Source organism: Gopherus evgoodei, chromosome 6 (genome assembly GCF_007399415.2).
Source record: "Gopherus evgoodei ecotype Sinaloan lineage chromosome 6, rGopEvg1_v1.p, whole genome shotgun sequence".
Taxonomy (NCBI): domain Eukaryota; kingdom Metazoa; phylum Chordata; order Testudines; family Testudinidae; genus Gopherus; species Gopherus evgoodei.
The window spans coordinates 61,409,934-61,430,355 of NC_044327.1; the positions used below are offsets into that span (position 1 = coordinate 61,409,934).

The following is a 20,422-nucleotide window of genomic DNA, read 5'->3' on the forward strand; positions in this document are numbered from 1 at the left end:
ATAACATTTAAAATTCAAGGGCACCCCAATATTTGCTGAATATTGTTCTAAGTATTAATTTCCTATAATTAGCAGCTAAGTTTCCTAAAATGCAGAACAAGAAAATCTCTTGCATGCCACGTTAATGTATAATAAATACAAATGTCCTTCAGACAGCATCTTTTGCTCTATAGGTATGCAGCTTCAGTTAGGTACTAATGGTTTTCTATTTTACATGTGACCTCATCTCAAGATGTGGGTAGATAATCAAGAGGGGTTTGGCTTCCAAATCAATTAGAAAGGCAGAACTGCTTTGGATCATGAAACGGAGAACTGACTTGGCTAGCAACACGAGGATGTGATCCCGTTAAGTACTGCAATTCACACCCTAAGTTTAAAAAATTGATTCCACACTTCTGACTTAAAATTGACTAACTTTAAAATGACATCTATATTAACTAAATTCAGAAACATGACTTTTTTGCTTCATTTGTGTATGTGACAGTGCTTAAGTTTCCTGTTGATTAGGTTCCTTACAAAGCCACAAGAGAAAAATTGAAAAAGTGATTGTAAAAGCACAAAAATTAGCAAATGTGTGTGTGTGTCTCTCTCTCTCTCTCTCTCTAAGGCCAAAAGTAGTAGCCAAAACTGCTTTTAACTCAATTTTTCATAGTGACTAGCTTTTAAGTTCACAATGTCCTTTTTAAAAGGCACAAATACAACAAAAGACAACTCACTTTGATTGTTACTAACACACACACACAAAAATTACTTATTGAAATTGTCAGATATCAAGAAACATACAAGAGTAGAAATGTATGATTTATAAAAAGTAGCACCAACAATGGCATTCTAAATGGTTGAATCTCTGCATGGTCTTTTATTTTAAAGATTATGCATCTGTGGTAAATACATCATATTTTTACATAATTTAATTTTATTATGTTATGATAATTATAAACTTCACTGAAAAGACTCATTTGTTCCCAGACATTGCTTTTCTGGTATAAGCACATAGGTTTGCCTAGTAAACTGAAAGAAAAAGTGCAGTTCTGCTCAGAAAGATGACTAAAGTGATAGTGAAGTTCAACATCTGAATGACTTCCATATCAAATTTGCTCAGTTTACAATGAAAGGATGGCTTTCCCAAGTTGCCAGTGCACTGAACTGAGCTGGGAATCTGAAAAGTTAAATTACATTATCCTGGTTTGCAATTAACTAAAGTTCTGAAAATGAAATTTAGGCCCGAATGGTGCAAATACTTAATTATGAACAGTTGAGTAATCTCAGTTAATTCAATTGGTATGTAAAATTATTCACATGACTAAGCATTTACAAGATCGGGTTTTAATTGTGTTAATGCATGAGCCACTGATAGCTATGTGGGCTTTGTGATGCTAACAGGAATAAGTATTACCAATATATTGGTCACTAAGCAGATACAATAATGCAATGCACACAGATCTACAGAGTAAAATGGTGCCATTTTAAGTCAGCCACTTCTCTGTTCTGTCACTGTACTGTAAACTCAGTGTCAATCCATGAATAAAATGTTAGTGAAACTTTAATTATTCTTCCTCATATTAAACAGCTGTAGCAATTCTTTGAAATGCTGCCACAGGTTTCTCCATAGCACAAAAAAAAAAATCACTGTATTGCACAATTTGTAAGTGCAGGTTATGTGCATAAAAACCATCTTAGTGTTCACATGGCAATTTGCTAAACATACATTTAAAACTATAATACAATTTACAAAATCTTTTTAAACAATTCTATTCTTAAAAGTATCCTGAGAATATTACAAAGCTTATTTTACAAGCCCTTCATTTCTGTGCTTTGTTTATTCCCTCAGTTGGACAAGTTTATTTGACACAAAATATTGTTCTTTTAACAAAACAGTATATCATTTTCATTTGAGTAACTGATCAGCCTCATATCTAGCCTTTATAAATCAAGCTTTCTACATTTTTGAAATAGGTCAGGAAAAGTAACATAAAATAATTTCAGAAACAGTTTTAGCTTGTTAAAAAAGATTCAAAGGCTTTGTGCATTTTTAATATTTTGGTCAGGTATTTAGGTTATGCTGTTTTACATTTTGGCAAAAAAGAAAAAGCTCCAAACACCTTCAATACATTTTTCTTTGATTTTTTTTATATAATTTGTAACTCTACAATATATTTTATACAACTAAGGTCATAAAGTACTTCACTCTTGTATTTTTATTTGCTTTCTTCTTTTTAAAGGTGCTTAGAAAGATAGACACAAGTACTGGAAACAAATTCAGCATCTTTTGGCTACATACAAAAGTCTCACTGGAAAAAATTAAAATATTTCAGTTGCTTTCTCTCTTTACAGTTACTTAAATAAATACCCTTTATCTAAAGATAAATTCTAATTTCTTATCCTATACAACACCTGTCTGTAGTTTGTCTTGTCAAGATTAAAGCTTCACACATTCGCTTTACATAGTTTTATTAGGAAGATATCCATGTATTTGCATATTTTGAAAAGGGGGAGTTCAGGGTTAAAAATATAGGCTTTTTTAAAGGTAAGACTTCCATTCTGTTGACAATGTTTCAAGCTATAGCACAGAAAACCCAAGTTATGGAATATCCTTCAGTTTCTTATACCCTAGGTGAGAGAAAAAGGGTTTAGGTGAGTTGTGGAGGTAACCAGCTTGGATTCTACAAATGGGAGGGTGGTGGTGGTGGTTCATCAAATTAGTGTTCCATGGGCCAGTTCCTTCTGTGGGATAAGCACCTGCTTCAGAGGTTTGCTTATTTTCTAGACAGAGGGGCAAACACTTATTCATGGCTGCCAAAGAGTAAAAGTTTGTAGAGACACAGTTGTGGTTGTCAGAGTAAAGGGGAATCATGATATAAGGTTTCCATCTACACCTGGCTTGGGAGAAGGCCAGGTGTTCAGCGTGAGAAAAACTCATGCTCTGAACAGAGGAGAGGTTACCACAAAACGGGGGGGAGGTGGTGAACCATTTCAGCAACATAGTGTGTGTGTATACACATTATAAATATATATAATACATATTTTACAGCATCAGCTATGATTCCTACAATAAACAATATAATCCAAATCTGAAGGACCTTGTTAATCTTTAAGGCATCACGGATTTAAGCTCCAGGAAATAAATATGAACACAGAAAAGCAAAAATCTTTGTGGCACCAATTGTAAAACTATCATTGGTACATGACATTTGTTGGCATTTCCATGAAAAATATCATCAGAAAAAAGTTACACACAGTATTGACAAAAATGTCAGAGCATAAATTTCACTTCATTTTTCAACACTTCATTTACTGGGCTAAATTGATCAGGCAAGATTCTCATTTTTACTGTTCCATCAGCTCCACAGGAGAATATGTGATTTGCTGGTCCTGTCTCAATCTGCATGACCCCTGTCCCAATGTTTCTGAAGATTGACTGTCGAGCATGCTCATTGATGAAAGTGTGAAGAAGATTAAAGGTAGATAAACTCCATACCTGAAAATTATTAACACAAATAATCAGTAATGTTTATGCTTTCTCAACTCACTGAAAATCATTAATGAAAACTCAGGCCACCTAGCTTGATCAGATGTTTCATACTTGGTCTTCATTTTCAATCACTAATATTCTCATAAAAAATATTTAACTATAAAAAAGCCATTAAGGTAACATCAAGGTTCACAGATAAACACTGAAGTCAGGAAGTACAAAAGTTAAGGCTCATCACAGTATTTTAGAAGTTAAGACCTACTGAATGATCCATTTCCCTGGCAATGCAAAATTCTAGTTTAGTATTTTTGAGAGATTAGAATTTTGCAAACACTTAGTATGAAAACATTATACAATGCCTTGTCCCAGCAAATTGAAGTTACCTTTATATTGCCTTCTGCCGATCCTGTTACAAAGTATTCTTCTGCAGGATCCACAGCAATTGCTTTAACAGGAGAATCATGACTCTGGAATAGCTGTCGTTGTTGCTTTTGGCGAAGATCAAGTATACAAGTAAAACCTTTTCTGCCTCCTGATATTAAAAGCTGATGTTTTGGAGCATATGCTAGCACAGTTGCCCCACTATCATGACAGATAAAAGCTAAAATACAAAATAAAGGATGTTAGAGAACGTAATACGTCAGCTTTAGCCTCCTCTTCAGCGCTAATGGTTTAGCGCAGTACCAACAGGAATATAGGCTACTGAATTAGATGGAGCAATGATCTGATCCAGCATAACAGTTCCTATCTATGATAGTGGCCAGTTCCAGATACTTCTGAGAAAGACACAAGAAACCCTGCAGTATACAGTTAAGAAATAACCTGCCCGCAGGGAACATTTCTATCTTACCCGTCTAGTTATAGGTTGTCTTATGTCCTGAAGCATGAGGGTTTCCTCTCTCCCCCAAAAAACTTTTTAATCCTTGCTAGTGTAACGCTAGATGTTATCGATATAAATGTCTAATCTTTCTTTCAATTCTGTTAAACTTAATCTCAGTGATATCTTGTGACAATGAGTTCTACAGACTACTTGTGCATTGTGTTAAAAGTATTTCCTTTAATTATTTTACATCTGCTGCCTTTCAGTTTCCTTGAGTGTTGTTACTGTTCTTTAGTAACCAGAATCAGCAAACAGAGGTGCTTGAACCTTATCAGGACTGCAGTAGGAGAAGAAAGATGACAGTAATCAGCAGAGCTGGCCAAAACTCTGATTGTCTGTTTCATGGATCAAAAACAAGTTTTCTGAAATTTCCAGCAGACAAGATGTTCTGAACAATTTCATTTCAGAAACACCAAAAGATGCTGTTTCTGAAATAACATATGCTCCCCAGGTTCCCTGGCAGCTGCTGAAAGAAACTGAGGTGATTCTTGTCAGTTGTGCTGCAGCCCATCACTGAATAGCGTTCATAAATCTGACCAGTGAAAATGATACCGAAAAGAAGTTCCTTATCTGGTACAGCAACTAATTGGAATTCTTCAAGATTGTGTAGTTCCCATAGAAATGTAGTGCTGGAAGGGACCTTGAGAGGTCATCAAGTCCAGCCTCCTGTGCTGAGAAAGGGCTAAGTAAACCTAGAACATCCCTGACATGTGTTTGTCCAAACTGTTCTTAAAACTCCCCAGTGACTGGGATTCTACAACCTCCCCCAAGCTTATTCCAGAGATTAACTATCCTGATAGTTAGAAAGTTTTTCCTAATATCTAACCTAAATCTCCCTGGCTGCAGATTATGCCCATTACTTCTTGTCCTACTTTCAGAGGACATGGAGAACAATTAATCACAGTCCTCTTTATAACAGTCCTTAACATATCTGGAGACTTATCTCCCCTAAGTATTTTTTCTTTAAGACTAAAAATGACATTTTCTAAACCCTTTATCAATTTTATTGCTCTCTTCTGGACTCTTTCCAATTTGTCCATCTTTTCTAAAGTGTGGTGCCGAGCACTGGACTCAGTACTCCAGCTGAGGCCTCACTAATGTCAACTGAATTGGGAGAATTACCTCCTGTGTCTTACATATGACACTCTTGTTAATATACCCCAGCATATTAACCTTTTTTGCAACTGCAACACATTGCTGACTCCGATTCAAGTTGTGATCCACTATGACAATTTATCATTTTCAGAAGTACTACAGTCTAGCCAGTTGTTCCCCATTTTGTAGTTGTCCATTTGATTTTGCTTTCCTAAGTGAAGTACCTGTACTTATATTTATTTAATTTCATCATGTTGATTTTAGATCAAATTCTCCAATTTGTCAAGGTTGTTTTGAATTGTAATTTTTGGGTCTTGGGGTCCCCAGGGAAGGTTTTTTGGGGGACCAGAGTGCCCCAAAACACACTAATTTTTTGGGTGGTGGGTACCCAGAGGGTACCCAGAGGGTATGCAAAGTCAGGCTAGTAAATCTAACACACACAGATTTCCCCCTGACTTCTTCCTCCCACCAATTCCCTGGTGAGCTGCAGACTCAATTCCCTGGAGTTCCCCACTAAAGAAAAACTCCAACAGGTCTTAAAAGAAAGCTTTATATAAAAAGAAAAAAAATACATAAAAATGGTCTCTCTGTATTAAGGTGACAAATACAGGGTCAATTGCTTAAAAGAAATATGAATAAATAGCCTTATTCAAAAAGAATACAATTCAAAACACTCCAGCAACTACACACCTGTAAATACAAAAAAAACCATATAAATCACTATCTGATCTTTGTACTCACAACTTGGAAACAGAAAATTAGAAAGCAGGAAACAGAAATCCTCTCATAGCCGAGAGAGAGACAGGCAGAAGACCAGAACAAAGGACTCTCACACAAACTTCCCTCCACCCAGATTTGAAAAAGTTTTGTTTCCTGATTGGTCCTCTGGTCAGGTGTTTCAGATTACTTCTTTCCAGGTGAAAGAGACGTTAACCCTTAGCTATCTGTTTATGACATACACCCTCCCAGTTTTGCAGCAAATCACTGGTAACTAATGTCTTTCAGTCAGCTGTGCACCCACTTTATAGTAATTTCATCTAGACCACATTACCCTAGTCTGCTTGCAAGAGTGCCACATGGGCCTGTGTCAAAAGCCTTTCTAAAATCAGCACCACATCTTTTCTCCCCCTATCCACTAGGCCCTGTCAAAGAAGGAAATCAGGTTAGTTGGGCATGATTTATTCCTGACATATCCATGCTGATAAGTGTCATTTTGTAGTTGTATACAGTTGAATAGTTTGTTCAAGTATATTTCCAAGAATCAAAGTTGGGCTGACTGGTCTATAAGCCCCTAGGTCATCTTGGTTCCCCCTTTTAACAACAGGTACTAAGCTTTGTCCTTTTCCAGTCCTCTGGAACCTCACTTGTCCTCTGTGAGTTCTTGAAGATAAATGCTAACAGTTTCAAAATTGCTTCAGCTAGTTTCTAGGATGAATGCAAGTCAGGAGGGTCTGATGACATTCATCTAAGTTATCTACATATTCTTGAACCTGTACTTTCCCTATTTTGACTTGTGTTCCTTCCCCTTCCTTGTTAATATTAATTGTGCTCACCATTAATCTTCTTAGTGAAGACTGAAGCAAACAGGCATTAAATACTTCAGTCTTCTTAATGTCATCAGTTATTAGTTCTCTTTCCTAGTTAAGTAGAGAACCTACACTTTTATTTGTCTTTCTCCCAATGCAGTTAAAGAACGTCCTCTTATTGCCTTTTATCTTCCTTGATAGGCTAAGGCAGAAACTGAATTGCACCTTAGCTTTTCTGATTTTGTTTCTATATGCTTCTGTTATTCTTTGGTACTCCTCCACAATTTGTACTATTAAGTTCAGCAAATTGGATATATAAAAAACCTGACAAATATCCACAATGCAACTTTCATAGTATCACTATTCAGAGTAGCAATGCCCTTCAAAAATTTACCAAAATACATAGTTGGAGACCACTGTGCTGGGTCTCTGGGCTTCTCTATATTGGGAAGTTACATAATATTAATTAACAGATTCCAACAAAATAAAACACTCTACACACATTGTCATGTCATGTCAGTTGGTGACAATTCATCTATGCTGAGTGCTAAGTTAAGTTGGACAGAGTGTTAGTTAGAATGTGTTAAGATGTAGTTTTCCTGCATAGAGGAGGCTTAAAGAATTGATCAGATCTCAAGGTCCATGTACTCAGGGGTCTGTACTGACATCCACAGTAGCAGGTTTTTCAATTCTTAAAATCTCTTAAGGAAACTCAGTGATTTACATTGAAATATTCAAACTTGTCTTAAGCTACTACTTCAGGGACTGACAAGAAACTGGTTATGCAAAGAAAGTAATTTTCTAACAGACGGAGATAATTGTAGTCCATAAGATGATCTCAAAAGCGATGTGGTTCCTACTAAGTGTGGCAATAACGCACAGTGTTCACTGTGCACTGACTAGAAGTAGCAATCATCTTGATATTCCATGCACAATAAGTAAGGCTGCAAATCTGTCATGGAGATCATGGATTCTGTGACTTTCTGGGACCTTTGTGATGTATGCAGCAGCTGATGCAGCTGACCCAGGGGACGCCTGAGCAGTTCAGGCAGCCCCTGGGCCAGCCGCACCCACCGCTGCAGGGGCAGTCTCAGGCTACTGTGACCCCCCTCTCCTCCCATAGCAGCAGGAGTTTGGGTGTGGGAGGGGGCTCAGGCGTGGGGCAGGGGCTGAGGGATCTGGGCAGTACTTACCTTGCGGGGAAGAAGCACGGGCAAGGGCTCCCCGGAAGCAGCAACATGTCCCTCATCTCCTAGGCGGAGGCGTGGCCAGACAGCTCTGTGCGCTGCCTCTGCCTGCAGGTGCCGCCCCCACAGCTCTCATTGGCTGCGGTTCCTAGCCAATGGGAGCTGCGGAGCCAGTGCTGGGGTGGGGGCAGTGCACAGAGCTCCATGGCTGTGCCTCTGCCTCAGAGACGAGGGACCTGTAGCTGCTTCTGGGGAGCCTGTCAGCCCTCCTCCCAAGGAGCAGCTTGGGTCCCGGGCTGTGTGCTACTCCCTGCCCCACAGCACCCAAGTTTAAATTAGGGGTATATAGTACAAGTCATGGACAGGTCATGGGCCATAATTTTTTGTTTACTACCTGTGACCAGTCTATAACTTTTACTGAAAATACCCATGACTAAAACGTAGCCTTAACAATAAGTAGGGAGTTGCCGAATCCATCTTGGAATAAAAACAAAGCAAGGGAATTGTGTATTGATACCTTCTACTGTCAAGTCACTAAGATACCTTGCCACACAGAGAGGCAAATCCTTAGGTGGTGTAAACTGAAATAGGTCCTATGACTTCAATGATAATTGAAGCTATGGTAATTTATAACAGCTGAGGACCTGCCCCAGTACCTAAATATTTTTTAAATCACCATTCATAATTTATTTAGACACTATGGAGAAAGACACTATGATGAAAGACTGTTTATAAACATATTTTGCAACTAATGAAGATATAGGTAATAGTTATGGCTATGGACCATCAAAATTAAGTAAAAACAGTAATTTAAAAATCTTAAAAGAAAACTCCAGAATTATTTATAAATGTAAAACTATTAACTTGAAGTACAACATTTGTGGTTGTGTTTTTACTTACCATGCACTAAACTATTTGCAGGTGCAACTAAGGTATCCCACAAACATATATTTCTGTAAAAAGAAAAAGCTATGTTGACCTTTTTAATTTAACTGACTTAACTACTAATGCAGTTTGAAGAGAAAAAGGTAGGTACTTTATGTATTTGAAATAGTGCAGCCAATATCTGAACATTTCACACAACACACTTTTATGCTCAAATACATTAGTAGAATTAAAATGAAAGTTCAGATTGACAAACCCAAAATTACTCGCTCATTCAACATTACTTGCATTTGTTTACTGTGTTCTATTATAAAGAACTCCGTTACCATCCTTCCAAAGGTTTATTCTTATCCTAAAAAAATGTGACTCATTAACTACCAGTTAAGATTTTTATTAAATTATAGCAGTGGTTATGCGGCCCACAATGTGTTACCTGGGCTGCAGGGGGCCGGGAGGCAGGGCAGCAGCAGCAGCCCTGACCCCAGATCTGTGTGAGGGTGGCTGCCTGCCCCTGCCGAGGTGGCTGACAGCCTTGACCTCAGACCTCAGCCATGCAGGGCTGGCTGGCAGCCCCAACTCCACCACACTAGGCAGACCAGACCCCACCACAGCTGTGGGCTGCAGCTGTGTACTAATTTGGCCACATGCAACCCATGGGCCACTGGTTGAGAACTGCTAAATTACAGATATACATATAACATGAGCACATGAATATTGTACAGTCAACCCACTCATCTTTGTTCTTGCACAGGATTCACATTAATTTAAATTTCTCTTGTGGTTGGAGTCTCCTACATACTGGGTTTGTTTTCTCTATCAGGGTCATGTTAAAAAAAAAGTTAAGCTCAAGTTTCGAGCTAGTCCAAGCCTGGACAAATCTCTCAAATCTATACAAATGGTAACACTTACTAAAACATTTGTAAGGAGGGATGAAAGGGCTTCTGTTTTATTTGATGCGACCATATCACAAGTTGGTAGGTGACAATCTTACCTGCCTAAATCCCAAACTACATAATAGCAAGAAACATTAAAAAACAGTATTATTCATGAATCTTTAGCCTCCAACTATGATCTTGAATCAAGTTCTTACCTGTTATCAGTAGACTGTCCAGCTGTGGCTATCAAAGAGGAGGAACTGATGAAAACAAAATCATTGGCTGTTTTGTTATGACACTGCCACGTCTGGAAAATGACAGTACACAGTTAGGAAGTAGTCATGTAACAAAGCTAGCTTTCCTGCTAGCATAAAAGCTTATTTAAAAGATAAAAAGTACATTAAAGGCTGTTCTTCAATCAACTAAAAGTGGAGAAATTCATAGTTCAGACTAACTCTACACTTAGTCTACCGATAGTCTTAAGTTTTTAACACAAGTGTTGGACACCTCCAGTGGTATTTGCTTTCCAACCAAAGATAACCAAATAATTTTAGATCTTATTTTGCATTCTGTCTTCAAATTAAGAAATATGGTTATGAACTGAGAACCTGTCTGCTTAATGTCAACCAAATAGAAACAAGACAAGGTTAGCTGAAAAAAATCCTAGTGGATTCTTAACTTTTCTGGTGCTGCCAGGAGACCACCTAGTACAAAGCAAATGTATGCACTGCAAGTTTACATTTTAGCTTACCAGATATGGTTTGGGTGTGCTTCCAGTAAGTGGGCAACACTTCCAGTTTGTTTGATATAAACATATGTATCCATCAGCATCAACAATCCCGAACTGAAGAGAGAAAATATGAATGTATATTTTTAATACACAATGTAATACATGTACATGCATACTTTGCTAGGCATATTTAAGATACAGAAATTATACTGCCACCACTTCAGTCCAGTAGATAATAAACAGAAACTTTATCTTCCCAGAAACACTTGTATTGTGTGCCTGGTCTAACTCTGGAAAGCAACTGCACCAGAACCAAACCCAAATCCAACACTCCCTTGACGCAACACACCGACTAACTTGGATTACAGCATTTCAAGGCACATGCTATTTCTATTGTCTGTTGTTGTTATGGAAAAGGAGCAGCAGCAGCTAAAGCAGAAAGGATATTTTTAAAATTGATGACTTCTGTTAATAGACATAAAGGCTTGTCTACACTGCCCTGCAGTTTGGAGTTTGGGGCTGTCAATAGCAGTGCACACCAACACGCTGCGCTCTAACTCCCCCATCTGGACTCTGCAGATAGAAAGTAAAAGATTCCTAGTTTGCATTAAGGTAATCTTCTTGAAGATACTATGTTAATACAAACTGGGTATCTTAGTTTGCACCTGCAGAATCCAAATGGGAGAGTTACAGTGCAGCATTTTGGTGTACACTGCTATTCACACCTCAGTAGTCTGAAAATGCAGGGCAGTGTAGATGTAACTGTCTCTTAGAAGTTTTCTTTGACTTAAAAAGTCTTACTGAAGCAGCAGTCCTCAGAACAGTGCTGGAACAATGGTGTTTGTACTACAGCTTTTTAAAACAAATGATCCGATATACTCAAGTCCTGTGTACCTGTATCCTGATATACCTTGGTATGTATAATTTATGTTTAGCTTTGCAAATTTAATTTTTTAAAAGGAGACGCTGTTCTCAAAGTGTTCTAATTCTGCAATTGTGAAGGGGGTTCCAGGGTATTTATTCTGGTTCATACTTCAAGCAGATATGCTGTCTGGCCCTCCCTTCCCCCTTTAAAAAGATGTTTGAAAAGTAAATAGCAGAAAAGCAAGGCTTTTGAGAGTTATGCTCTCCAAGGAGTTCAGTATTTTAATGCATTATGTTTGAATACAGTGTTATTTACTGACATAGTGAGCCAACAAAGAAGAGCTGTTTATACTGTTTTGCAAAAACACCAGGAAGTGAGTAGAGAGGATTTCTGTATAATACCTTATTTCCTTGGTGATTGAATCTCATTCTTGTTATCCTTGAGTTGCCACCAGAGCGGAAACATGTGATTTGTTGTGAATGGCCCCATTCAAACATTCTCACACTACCATCTTGAGCACCCGTCAAGTCTGTAATAGAATAATATATCTGAATAACTCTTTCCACATATGTTCTATAATTTGAATAGAAAATCCAAGCTTCATCTAAGGGAAAAAAGAATCTGACAAATAAGGTAAAGTTAAAGTTTCCTATGGTCTTTTAGGAGTACTATAGCAACGACTAGAGGTCCAAAACAGACTAGGGCCCCAGTCTGTCTGCTCTTTTTTTTGTTTTACTGCATATTGTAGGTGAAACAGGAATAAATTCCCAATTTGGCCCAAGTAAAATAGCTTTTGAAGGCCCGCCCTTCCCCATCTTTTTAAAAAGAGAGCAATGGTTTCATTATATAGAAGGTTCACACAATATGTGTGTTTTCTAAAATCTTTAATATACTTTTGCTGTTATAAATTAGTAATACATATTGGGAAACAAGGAGAGTTAGGAAAGTACTGTAAAAACAATAATATCTGTTAAAACAATGAACTTACAATAAGGTAGAGTTGGATGGGAAGCCATTCTTCTGACATTATTAATAGCCTTCTTGATCAGCTGTTCAATATAAAAGATAATAAAAAACAGTTAAACTACACAACTAATTAAAAACCTATTGGATTAAATTAGTTATGGGAAATGACTGGTTTCCTTTTTTAAATTCCCACTGAAAACAAAGGCAATACCACTTTTAAAAATGTGTGTGAAAGTGAATGGAAGCTGAAGTTTCTCCCAACACTAATGCTTTAGTTTCTACTTAGTCATTTTATAATTATAGGGTGAAAAAGAATTGGATAGTGTAATTTGTGGCCCTCCGCTGAAGAACAAGTAATATAGTTAGCTCAGATTAAAAAAAAGGGAGATTTTCAAAAAGACACCTGATGGATTTAGAAGCATAAGCATAAGCCCATTGACTTGTTCTCCTAAATACACTACCATGCCATTTCAGTCCTTTGCCTTTCTGTCAAGTGATGTGTTGATGGGAGATCTTGCGGACTCCCGGGAGTCCCTTGCTATACATTCTGCCATGAAAATGAAGGAAACATTCACATTATTTCCCTGCCTCTGATGGAGTACACACCTCTCCGCGGTCTTCTCTGGGGTTCATAAAATACTTCTGCAAGAGCACTTTTTGGGATTTGGAATGGACCAAATATCAAATTGCCAGAGTTTTGTATTTTAAAAAGGTGTCCTGAAAAAAGATACTCAAGATTACCTCTCTGAACACACAAACTCCTGGTGCACAGGATTGTGTCATATAGTGGAAATGAATGTTTGTTGGAGTTCAACATTAAACTATTAGTAAGACATAATTGCTACCCTGTGTGATGGTGGATATCTGAATGTTTTAACTAGGTGCACTGGCATCAATGTATTTCAGAAAAGCCAAATGGAAGTCACATTTGATTGTTACTACCTATGGGACAGATCTCAACCAGTGAGCTTGGAGGTGAAAGACTCCATGTCTTATCATTCTTGTAAGCCTGAAAGAGGTTATTAAACTAAACTTTCTGTAGAGACTGCATAACGTTGCACAATTTACTAAAAAGTAGATAACTATGATTATTGATTCAGAATTAGGCTGCCTGGCAATTTACAAGATAAAACATTGCCAGTTTATACCAAATTTGATACAAAGTTGTAAATACATGTGTTATCTGGTAATTTTTCAGTTGGCCTATGCATTTTCCCCATAAATCCTAGAATCTCTATTCCTCCCCACCCCCAAGTTTAATCCATGCACCCAACCCTCACAGCCTGCCATCCTGCAAAGTGAGATGGGCTAGACAGAACTATTTTTAAAGCTTAGTGATACCACTCCTATATAGACTGAAGGAATTGCTGTAGAATATCACACACACACACACACACAAAATCCGTTAAAGTACTGCATGAGTTAGTAAAGTATCTTGCTTGTTTTAAACTAAGGTCAGCCTGGAATAAAGAGGGCCTAAATCAAAACCCCAAGATCTACTCTGAACTCCAGATCCAGACATTAACAGGCTACCTTAAAACCTTGGGTCAAAAAACTCTTGAATGTAGGTGTTAAAAATCTTGATCCATATCCAAATTTATCCACATTTTAGAATGTTCAGGGTCAGTGTTGAGATTCAGCTCATTAGAGAGAAATTTAAGCTGCAGACTTTTATTTGAACCTGGACGTAGAGTTTTTGTTCAGGTCTCCTATTTCACTCTGAATATATGCTTCCTTCATCATTTGCATAGCTAAACCATTTAACTATATGTGACCTAAGACAATTTTTTGCCTAGTTAGTACATCTGAAATCAGTACAGTATCATTAACCCATGAGCATTCGGAGGAAGTGGATGAGGGAGATGTAGCAGTATGCATTCTGTGCTGCCCTGAACTGTAGAGCATTTTCTGCTCCTCCTTCACTCTGTGCAAGCGTAATCCATTGAAAGGCACACAAACCTTAAAGCACTAGAGATATTAAAATGTTATTCTCTGACAAGTGACTTACCACAGATGCACCTCTCCCAGTCTGTGTACTACCAAGCCAAGGCATGTTGATAGGGGTGCCAGGATTGCTGTGTGTATAAGGTGTAGTACCCTGAACATTTGCCAGGTCATCACGAGCATGTATAACCAAGAAGTCATCAGACCTATAAATGCAACATTAGTTACCAGAGTGCTGATTAGACAGGATTTTTTAAATAAAGCATTGAATTACTATGGATTAGTTAGTATAACAATAGCCGAATTGCAAGGGCTAATCGAATAAAAATGGAATAAAGATACCCCTTAGCCTCCACTTCTGTGTCATCATCAACCCACGTGTAGATTTGTGTAGCTAGAATCCCAGAAACATCTAGTTCTTGAATGTCATGGCTGGAAGCTATTGCAATGCAGTTCCTGTTTGCCTGAAAAAAGTTACAAAAGAATGAATTTAAAATCAGTTTCCCAGAATGGATCTTTAATTTGACTGTTGCCCTTTTGCTGGTATGATCATTTGTAAACAAACATCTAGCTAGCCAATTTGCAGGTGCACACATTTGTGTGTGCATATCATACAGGTGTCTACATTCTATTGGGTCAACAACTGTGCACAAAAAGTTGCAGTGATGGAGCCGAAATCTCTTCAAAAGTTTGTCCCCTTATGCTTGCCAGGCAAAATTACACATTCATATTACTGTATTTATAAGCCCCTTCCTCCCAGGAAGCTTGAGTTCCTTCTTACCTGTCTCCTTGTGGGAAGGCTAAACAGGTTACTCTTTAAGTTCTTATACAACAACATTTATAGCTGCATGCCTTGCAGATGTATCTGAGTGAACACAAAAGTGCTCTCACATTCTCTCTTCCTCCCACCCCCTTCTCTCTATACAGTAGAGCTTTATTCTTCAGTTGGCAGCCTGTGGCCCAGATCCAGTCCATGAGGACATTCCATTTTACCCGTCACCGAGCATTAGCTGTCCCTTCATGCCTCCTGGGAAGCAACAGCCAGAGCTGCTCAGAAAGCAGCAGAGGTCTCCCCATTTCCCCTCAGAAACGGAGCAGGTCGCAACCTATTCTTACTGGGAAAGTGGGAGAAGCAGAAAGAGCTCTACAGCTCAGGGTAGCTCCATTTTCCTTCCCCTCACCTCTGCTGTGAGCAGAGATAGCACATCCGCTCCTCCCACTTCCCTCCCTGTAAAACCCAGAAATGAGGAGTTTAGGGTGTGGGAGGGGGCTCAGAGCTGGGGGGGGGGACAGGCTCTGGAGTGCAGGAGGGTGGGACCAAGGAGTTCAGAGGGCAGAAGGGTGGTCAGGGCTGGGGCAGAGGGGTGCTGGGGGGATATGGGGTGCAGGCTCCGGGCAGCGCTTACCTCAAGCAGCTCCCGGAAGCAGTAGCATGTCCCCGTTTCGCAGAGGCACGGCCAGGCAGCTCTGCATCTGCCCTGTCCTCAGTTACCACTGCAGCTCTCATTGGTCTTGTTTGCCGACCAATAGGAGCTGTGGAGGCGGCGCTTGGGGTGTGGGCAGCGTGCAGAGCCCCCTGGCTGCCCCTACATATAGAAACCGGAGGGGGGACATGCTGCTGCTTCTGGGGGCTGTGCAGAGCCATGGCAGTGGAGCGGGGAAAGCCCCGACCCCGCTCCCCGGCAGGAGCTCTAGGACCACATTAAAACATCTAAAGCGCTGGATGCGGCCCCCGGGCCGTAGTTTGTCCACCCCTGGTCTACAACATCCTGGATAGTGTGGAGAAAGTGAATAACAAAGTGTTATTTACACCTTCACACAACACATAAACCAAGAGTCACTCAATAAAATTAATAGGCAGCAAGTTTAAAACAACCAAGAGTAAGTACTTCTTCACACAGTCACCTGTGGAACTCATTGTTAGAGGGTGCTGTGGAAGCCAAAAATGTAAGTGGCCAATCCCAGGTGCTTCAGATGGAATAAAAAAGAAGGTAATCATGAAGTGATCCATTACCTGTCGCCCATTCCCAGCTTCTGGCAAAGAGGCTAGCGACACCAAATTGCCCTGTTCTGCGAATTCCCTCAGAAGCATCTGGCACCAGCTATGGTCGGAAGACAGAATACTGGGCTAGATGGACCACTGGTCTGACCCAATATGGCGGTTCTTATGTTCTGTTCAGTAAGACACGAAGAACCAGGAGTGGGAGCACGGAGTGCAGCAAGGAAGGGAGCTGTTGCAAGTTTAATCTCTAGTGACAGGGGAGAAGGGCAGAGGAAGGAACATGGTGACAGTGCAAGCCATATTCGGACTGCTGGCAAGTGTCATATTCTTACACAATAAGAGTACTATCTATAAGAATAGTCTGAAGTATTATGTAATGAAATATGTCCACTCTATTTTAAAATACAAAGTTATCTTTTCATTATACTCACTTTATTGACTGCAAAAGCAGTAATGATGTCCGATTCTTTATGAATAATCCTTGCTTTACCTCCTGGATATCCCAGATCTGCTTCTATCTGTATTTAGGAAATAAAACCCATATTTCTGTAAGTACAAGCCTGTGTTCAACTTTTAATTCATATTGCAAGCATAAAGGCCAAATACTAGACCATATATGATTATTACATAAATATCTCACTAGCAAACATAATATGGTATATGCTAAGTAGGATCCTTAATTGAGTCTACTGGGAAAACTAAAATGTTCAAAATATTAATAGGTTTGGCTTCTTTTTATTGTATCAAGATCGCCATTTTGGGGGATTCTACAAGTTCTCATCTCAATCACACTTTTGTACCCATTATCTTCCTTGAAATAATGGAGAAGGATATGGACTGCACATGTACACGGGGATGCGAATAAAAAGCCATCAGGCACTTCATTATGTTTACACTTAATTTTTCACTAAAGAAGGATCACAAGAGATCCATAAGGGCCTTGTGAATATTTGATGCATCTTAATTCTTCGTATTTCAGCACTGAAGTAGATGAGATTGGCCAAGGGACTGCACGTGCAAGATCTAGTGCAGAGGAATAATTTGAAATTTGTCTTATTTTGCCCACCTGCCGTCCATTCAACTATACAAATCTACTGGGCTGTCTTGCACTTTTTCACGTTGCAAAAATACACAAGTTGAAGCAGCTGATAGAAAAAACTTCATTCCAAAGCTAAATCTTTGCTATCTAAAGTAGCATTTGACTCTTTTGACTGTTCTGCATTCAATTCTAAAGCAGAAATCACTTTAGAAAGTATTTTAGCTATTTGTCAGGGTACTGCAAGATTCCAAAGAGGATCCTGTGACGGCACTGATAAAATTGAGAAATTCCCATGGGAACAAAACCATTACCACTATAATGAGATCATGAAGTGCTACAAAGCATCAGTGAGGGCACAGAAATTAGGACCTGTATTTCAAACTTGAATTGAGTAAGTGCTCCAAAATATAACAAGTGCAAGGTTCCAGAACTGCTATTTTCTGCGTTCTCTATCTCAGTTTATCGAATCTGAAGCCTTTACCAGTCTCAAAGGCCTACAGGCCTCATTCAGCATTGGGACTCCATTGTACTAGTCCCTGTTAAACAAATGCAGTAATGTGGTCGCTAGTACCATGTGGTATCCAACTCCTTGGAACAGTGTATGTAGAAGCTTCCCTTCTCCTTTGACTTTCACTAATCCTAAGCTTTCAAGAAAGTACTGGATATTTTATTGTTTTAATTAGCTGTTTTTTTCCAGAGTCTGTGCTTATCTTTGCTTCTCCTCTACCTCCACTGTTACTGTAAGTGTGACACAGTTAACCAGATACTAAGTTTAGGATTTTCATATGCGCTGCAGTAAAAACAGTCTGCATTTTCCTTTCCTACTGTTTACTAAGAAGACACTTGCATTGCTTAAGCTACACCTGTAGTTATATTTTAAATATCTGGTACAGTATATGTTTGGAAGACAAAAGATGCCACCTTGAGTTTTGTCATTTTGCAGAGGTCACCTTTTAAATAAAGCTAAAACAGCCTTGAAGGTATGGAAAAAAAAAAGTCTATTCTTCAATTCTTACTAAAATATACAAAACAGAGTTATCTTAATTAGAAAAAATCTACATGAAAGGTTTATTCTTGAAGTGCTCCCAATCATGAATGTAAAGGCATGATGAAAGGGTTGGTTCAGTGGCCTAGTGGTAAAACACAGCACTACTGTAGTGCACTAGAGATGAGAATCTAAACCTCATTTGCTGGTCCATGCAGAAGTTAGGTAATATTTTGGCAGAAAGTATACTTCATGGTGTTACCAGGGTGCATTCCACCAATTCATTTGGGTGATAAATAGCACACTTTCCGTAGATCCATATATTTTTAAGGCCACAGATCTTTCTGAATTAAGCCCAAAATTTCTGGTTGTGTGACAATATATCTTTTATATACAGTCACCCAATTTTAATTTAAGAAAGATGCTGCCACAGCAGGAGCTCAATGCTACAAAAGAGGCAGAGATTCCACCGAAAGGCCTTTAATCCTGGTAAGGAAGGAGTAATCCTAGGGAACATGAAATACTGCTTTTAAGGGTGAAACAGTGCACTTCAATGTCTTGAAGTGACCAAGTCTTCTATCTCGATTTCTGAATCTTAGGCACGCTATGTTATCATAAGCAAATTATTGAAGAATTGTGTGAGGTTGGGTAGCTTTTAGTGAAATGCTGCTCACCTGTGAAAATATATAAAAATGACTAAAACATGTCTTTTTAATGGCGGGAGACAAAGTTTTATTGCTAATAATCTGGAAATAAGCATCAGTTAAATGGAATTCTTATTTGTATCAACAATCAAATTCATAAATGTCAATCCACAAATCCACATTGTGAAGTATTAAAGTGCTTAGGTGCAAAATTTGTGCTAAGTTACTGTTTTATGAGGGACTGAGGCACAAAATAGCATATTCTGCTCTTTTGGGACAATATACTAATTCAATACTTACCTCTCTCACATGCCTCTTCAGTCAACTGTTTTTGAAGTGCTTACAAACAATTTTAAGTGTCACGCAAGGGCAAAATATTAGCACAGAATTAGTATTGAGCAAATTATTAATCCATATACTAATTCTGTTATGTATTCTAACTCAAGTTTCAATGCAGCTATAACGACACGGAGAATTTATTTTAGAATCAGTCTTCATTTGCAGAACTACATCCTATACAATATTACTGAGGTAACCACTGGACTTCTTGCAAAGTTAAGCTCACCATACAGTGCACAGTTGTAAACAGGTTAACAAAGGTGAATATCAGTTTAATGGTTGTAGCCAGTAGGTATTTCCTAGTTAAAGAATACATCTAATTTCATGTGAAAATTATCATTGTGTACCTTATTGAAGAAGGGCTCCTCCATCATAGTATTTTTGATGGTTTCACTGTGGTCCTCTAATGACTTCACCACGAAAGAACAATCACATGACAAAGAGTAAAGATGAGATGTAACATGCAGGGTACTGACGAAATCCTTACTCCCATGTCCATCTTTCCAACGCACAACAAAATTAAGACACTCCACACTGAATTGCGCAGATACTTACATAAAAATATTTTGTTCAGCATTTACAGTCTAATTCTCAAATTTTCTTCCTAAACTACACATTTGATGCAAAAATGACTTGTTATATTCTGTAGTGTATTACAGTGTTTCATCTACCTTAGCAGTCAATTTTCCGTGTAAAACTTAGAATTTACCAATATGACACACTGATGTTGAATGTACTAGCAATGACAGCAGGAAATCCCAGAGCAGTTGAAGTAAAATCATTTTAAAGTAAGGATACAACTAGCAATTCTAAACTAGTGATATTGCTTCACCAGCACTTAAGGCACACAGCAGGTGCAGCATACCAGCAGAGCTGCATTAATTAAATTAAGAATTTTTGTCAGGAATTAGATGTCTGTCCCTCCTCCATCTCCCTCTGTTCCTACACTGCCATTATTCTCCTCACAGCTGAGGCGAACAGATTAGGG

The 20,422-nt window shown here is 38.6% G+C and overlaps 1 protein-coding gene across 4 annotated transcripts in view; it reads right to left on the reverse strand.

Moving 5' to 3' along the window:
* Positions 1-896: 896 nt before the first annotated feature.
* Positions 897-20,422, reverse strand: part of DMXL1 (Dmx like 1) — a 142,677-nt gene continuing 123,151 nt past the window's right edge. For all 4 annotated transcript variants that reach the window (XM_030567264.1, XM_030567265.1, XM_030567266.1 and 1 more), the window contains 11 exons: positions 19,782-19,844; positions 16,859-16,945; positions 14,768-14,889; positions 14,490-14,631; positions 12,504-12,564; positions 11,917-12,044; positions 10,672-10,764; positions 10,136-10,227; positions 9,061-9,113; positions 3,856-4,073; positions 897-3,478 (listed from right to left, as the gene is read on the reverse strand). In XM_030567264.1, the coding sequence (XP_030423124.1) occupies positions 3,254-3,478; positions 3,856-4,073; positions 9,061-9,113; positions 10,136-10,227; positions 10,672-10,764; positions 11,917-12,044; positions 12,504-12,564; positions 14,490-14,631; positions 14,768-14,889; positions 16,859-16,945; positions 19,782-19,844 (1,284 nt within the window). In that variant the 3' untranslated portion in view covers positions 897-3,253. The remainder of the gene's footprint in view (positions 3,479-3,855; positions 4,074-9,060; positions 9,114-10,135; positions 10,228-10,671; positions 10,765-11,916; positions 12,045-12,503; positions 12,565-14,489; positions 14,632-14,767; positions 14,890-16,858; positions 16,946-19,781; positions 19,845-20,422) is intronic.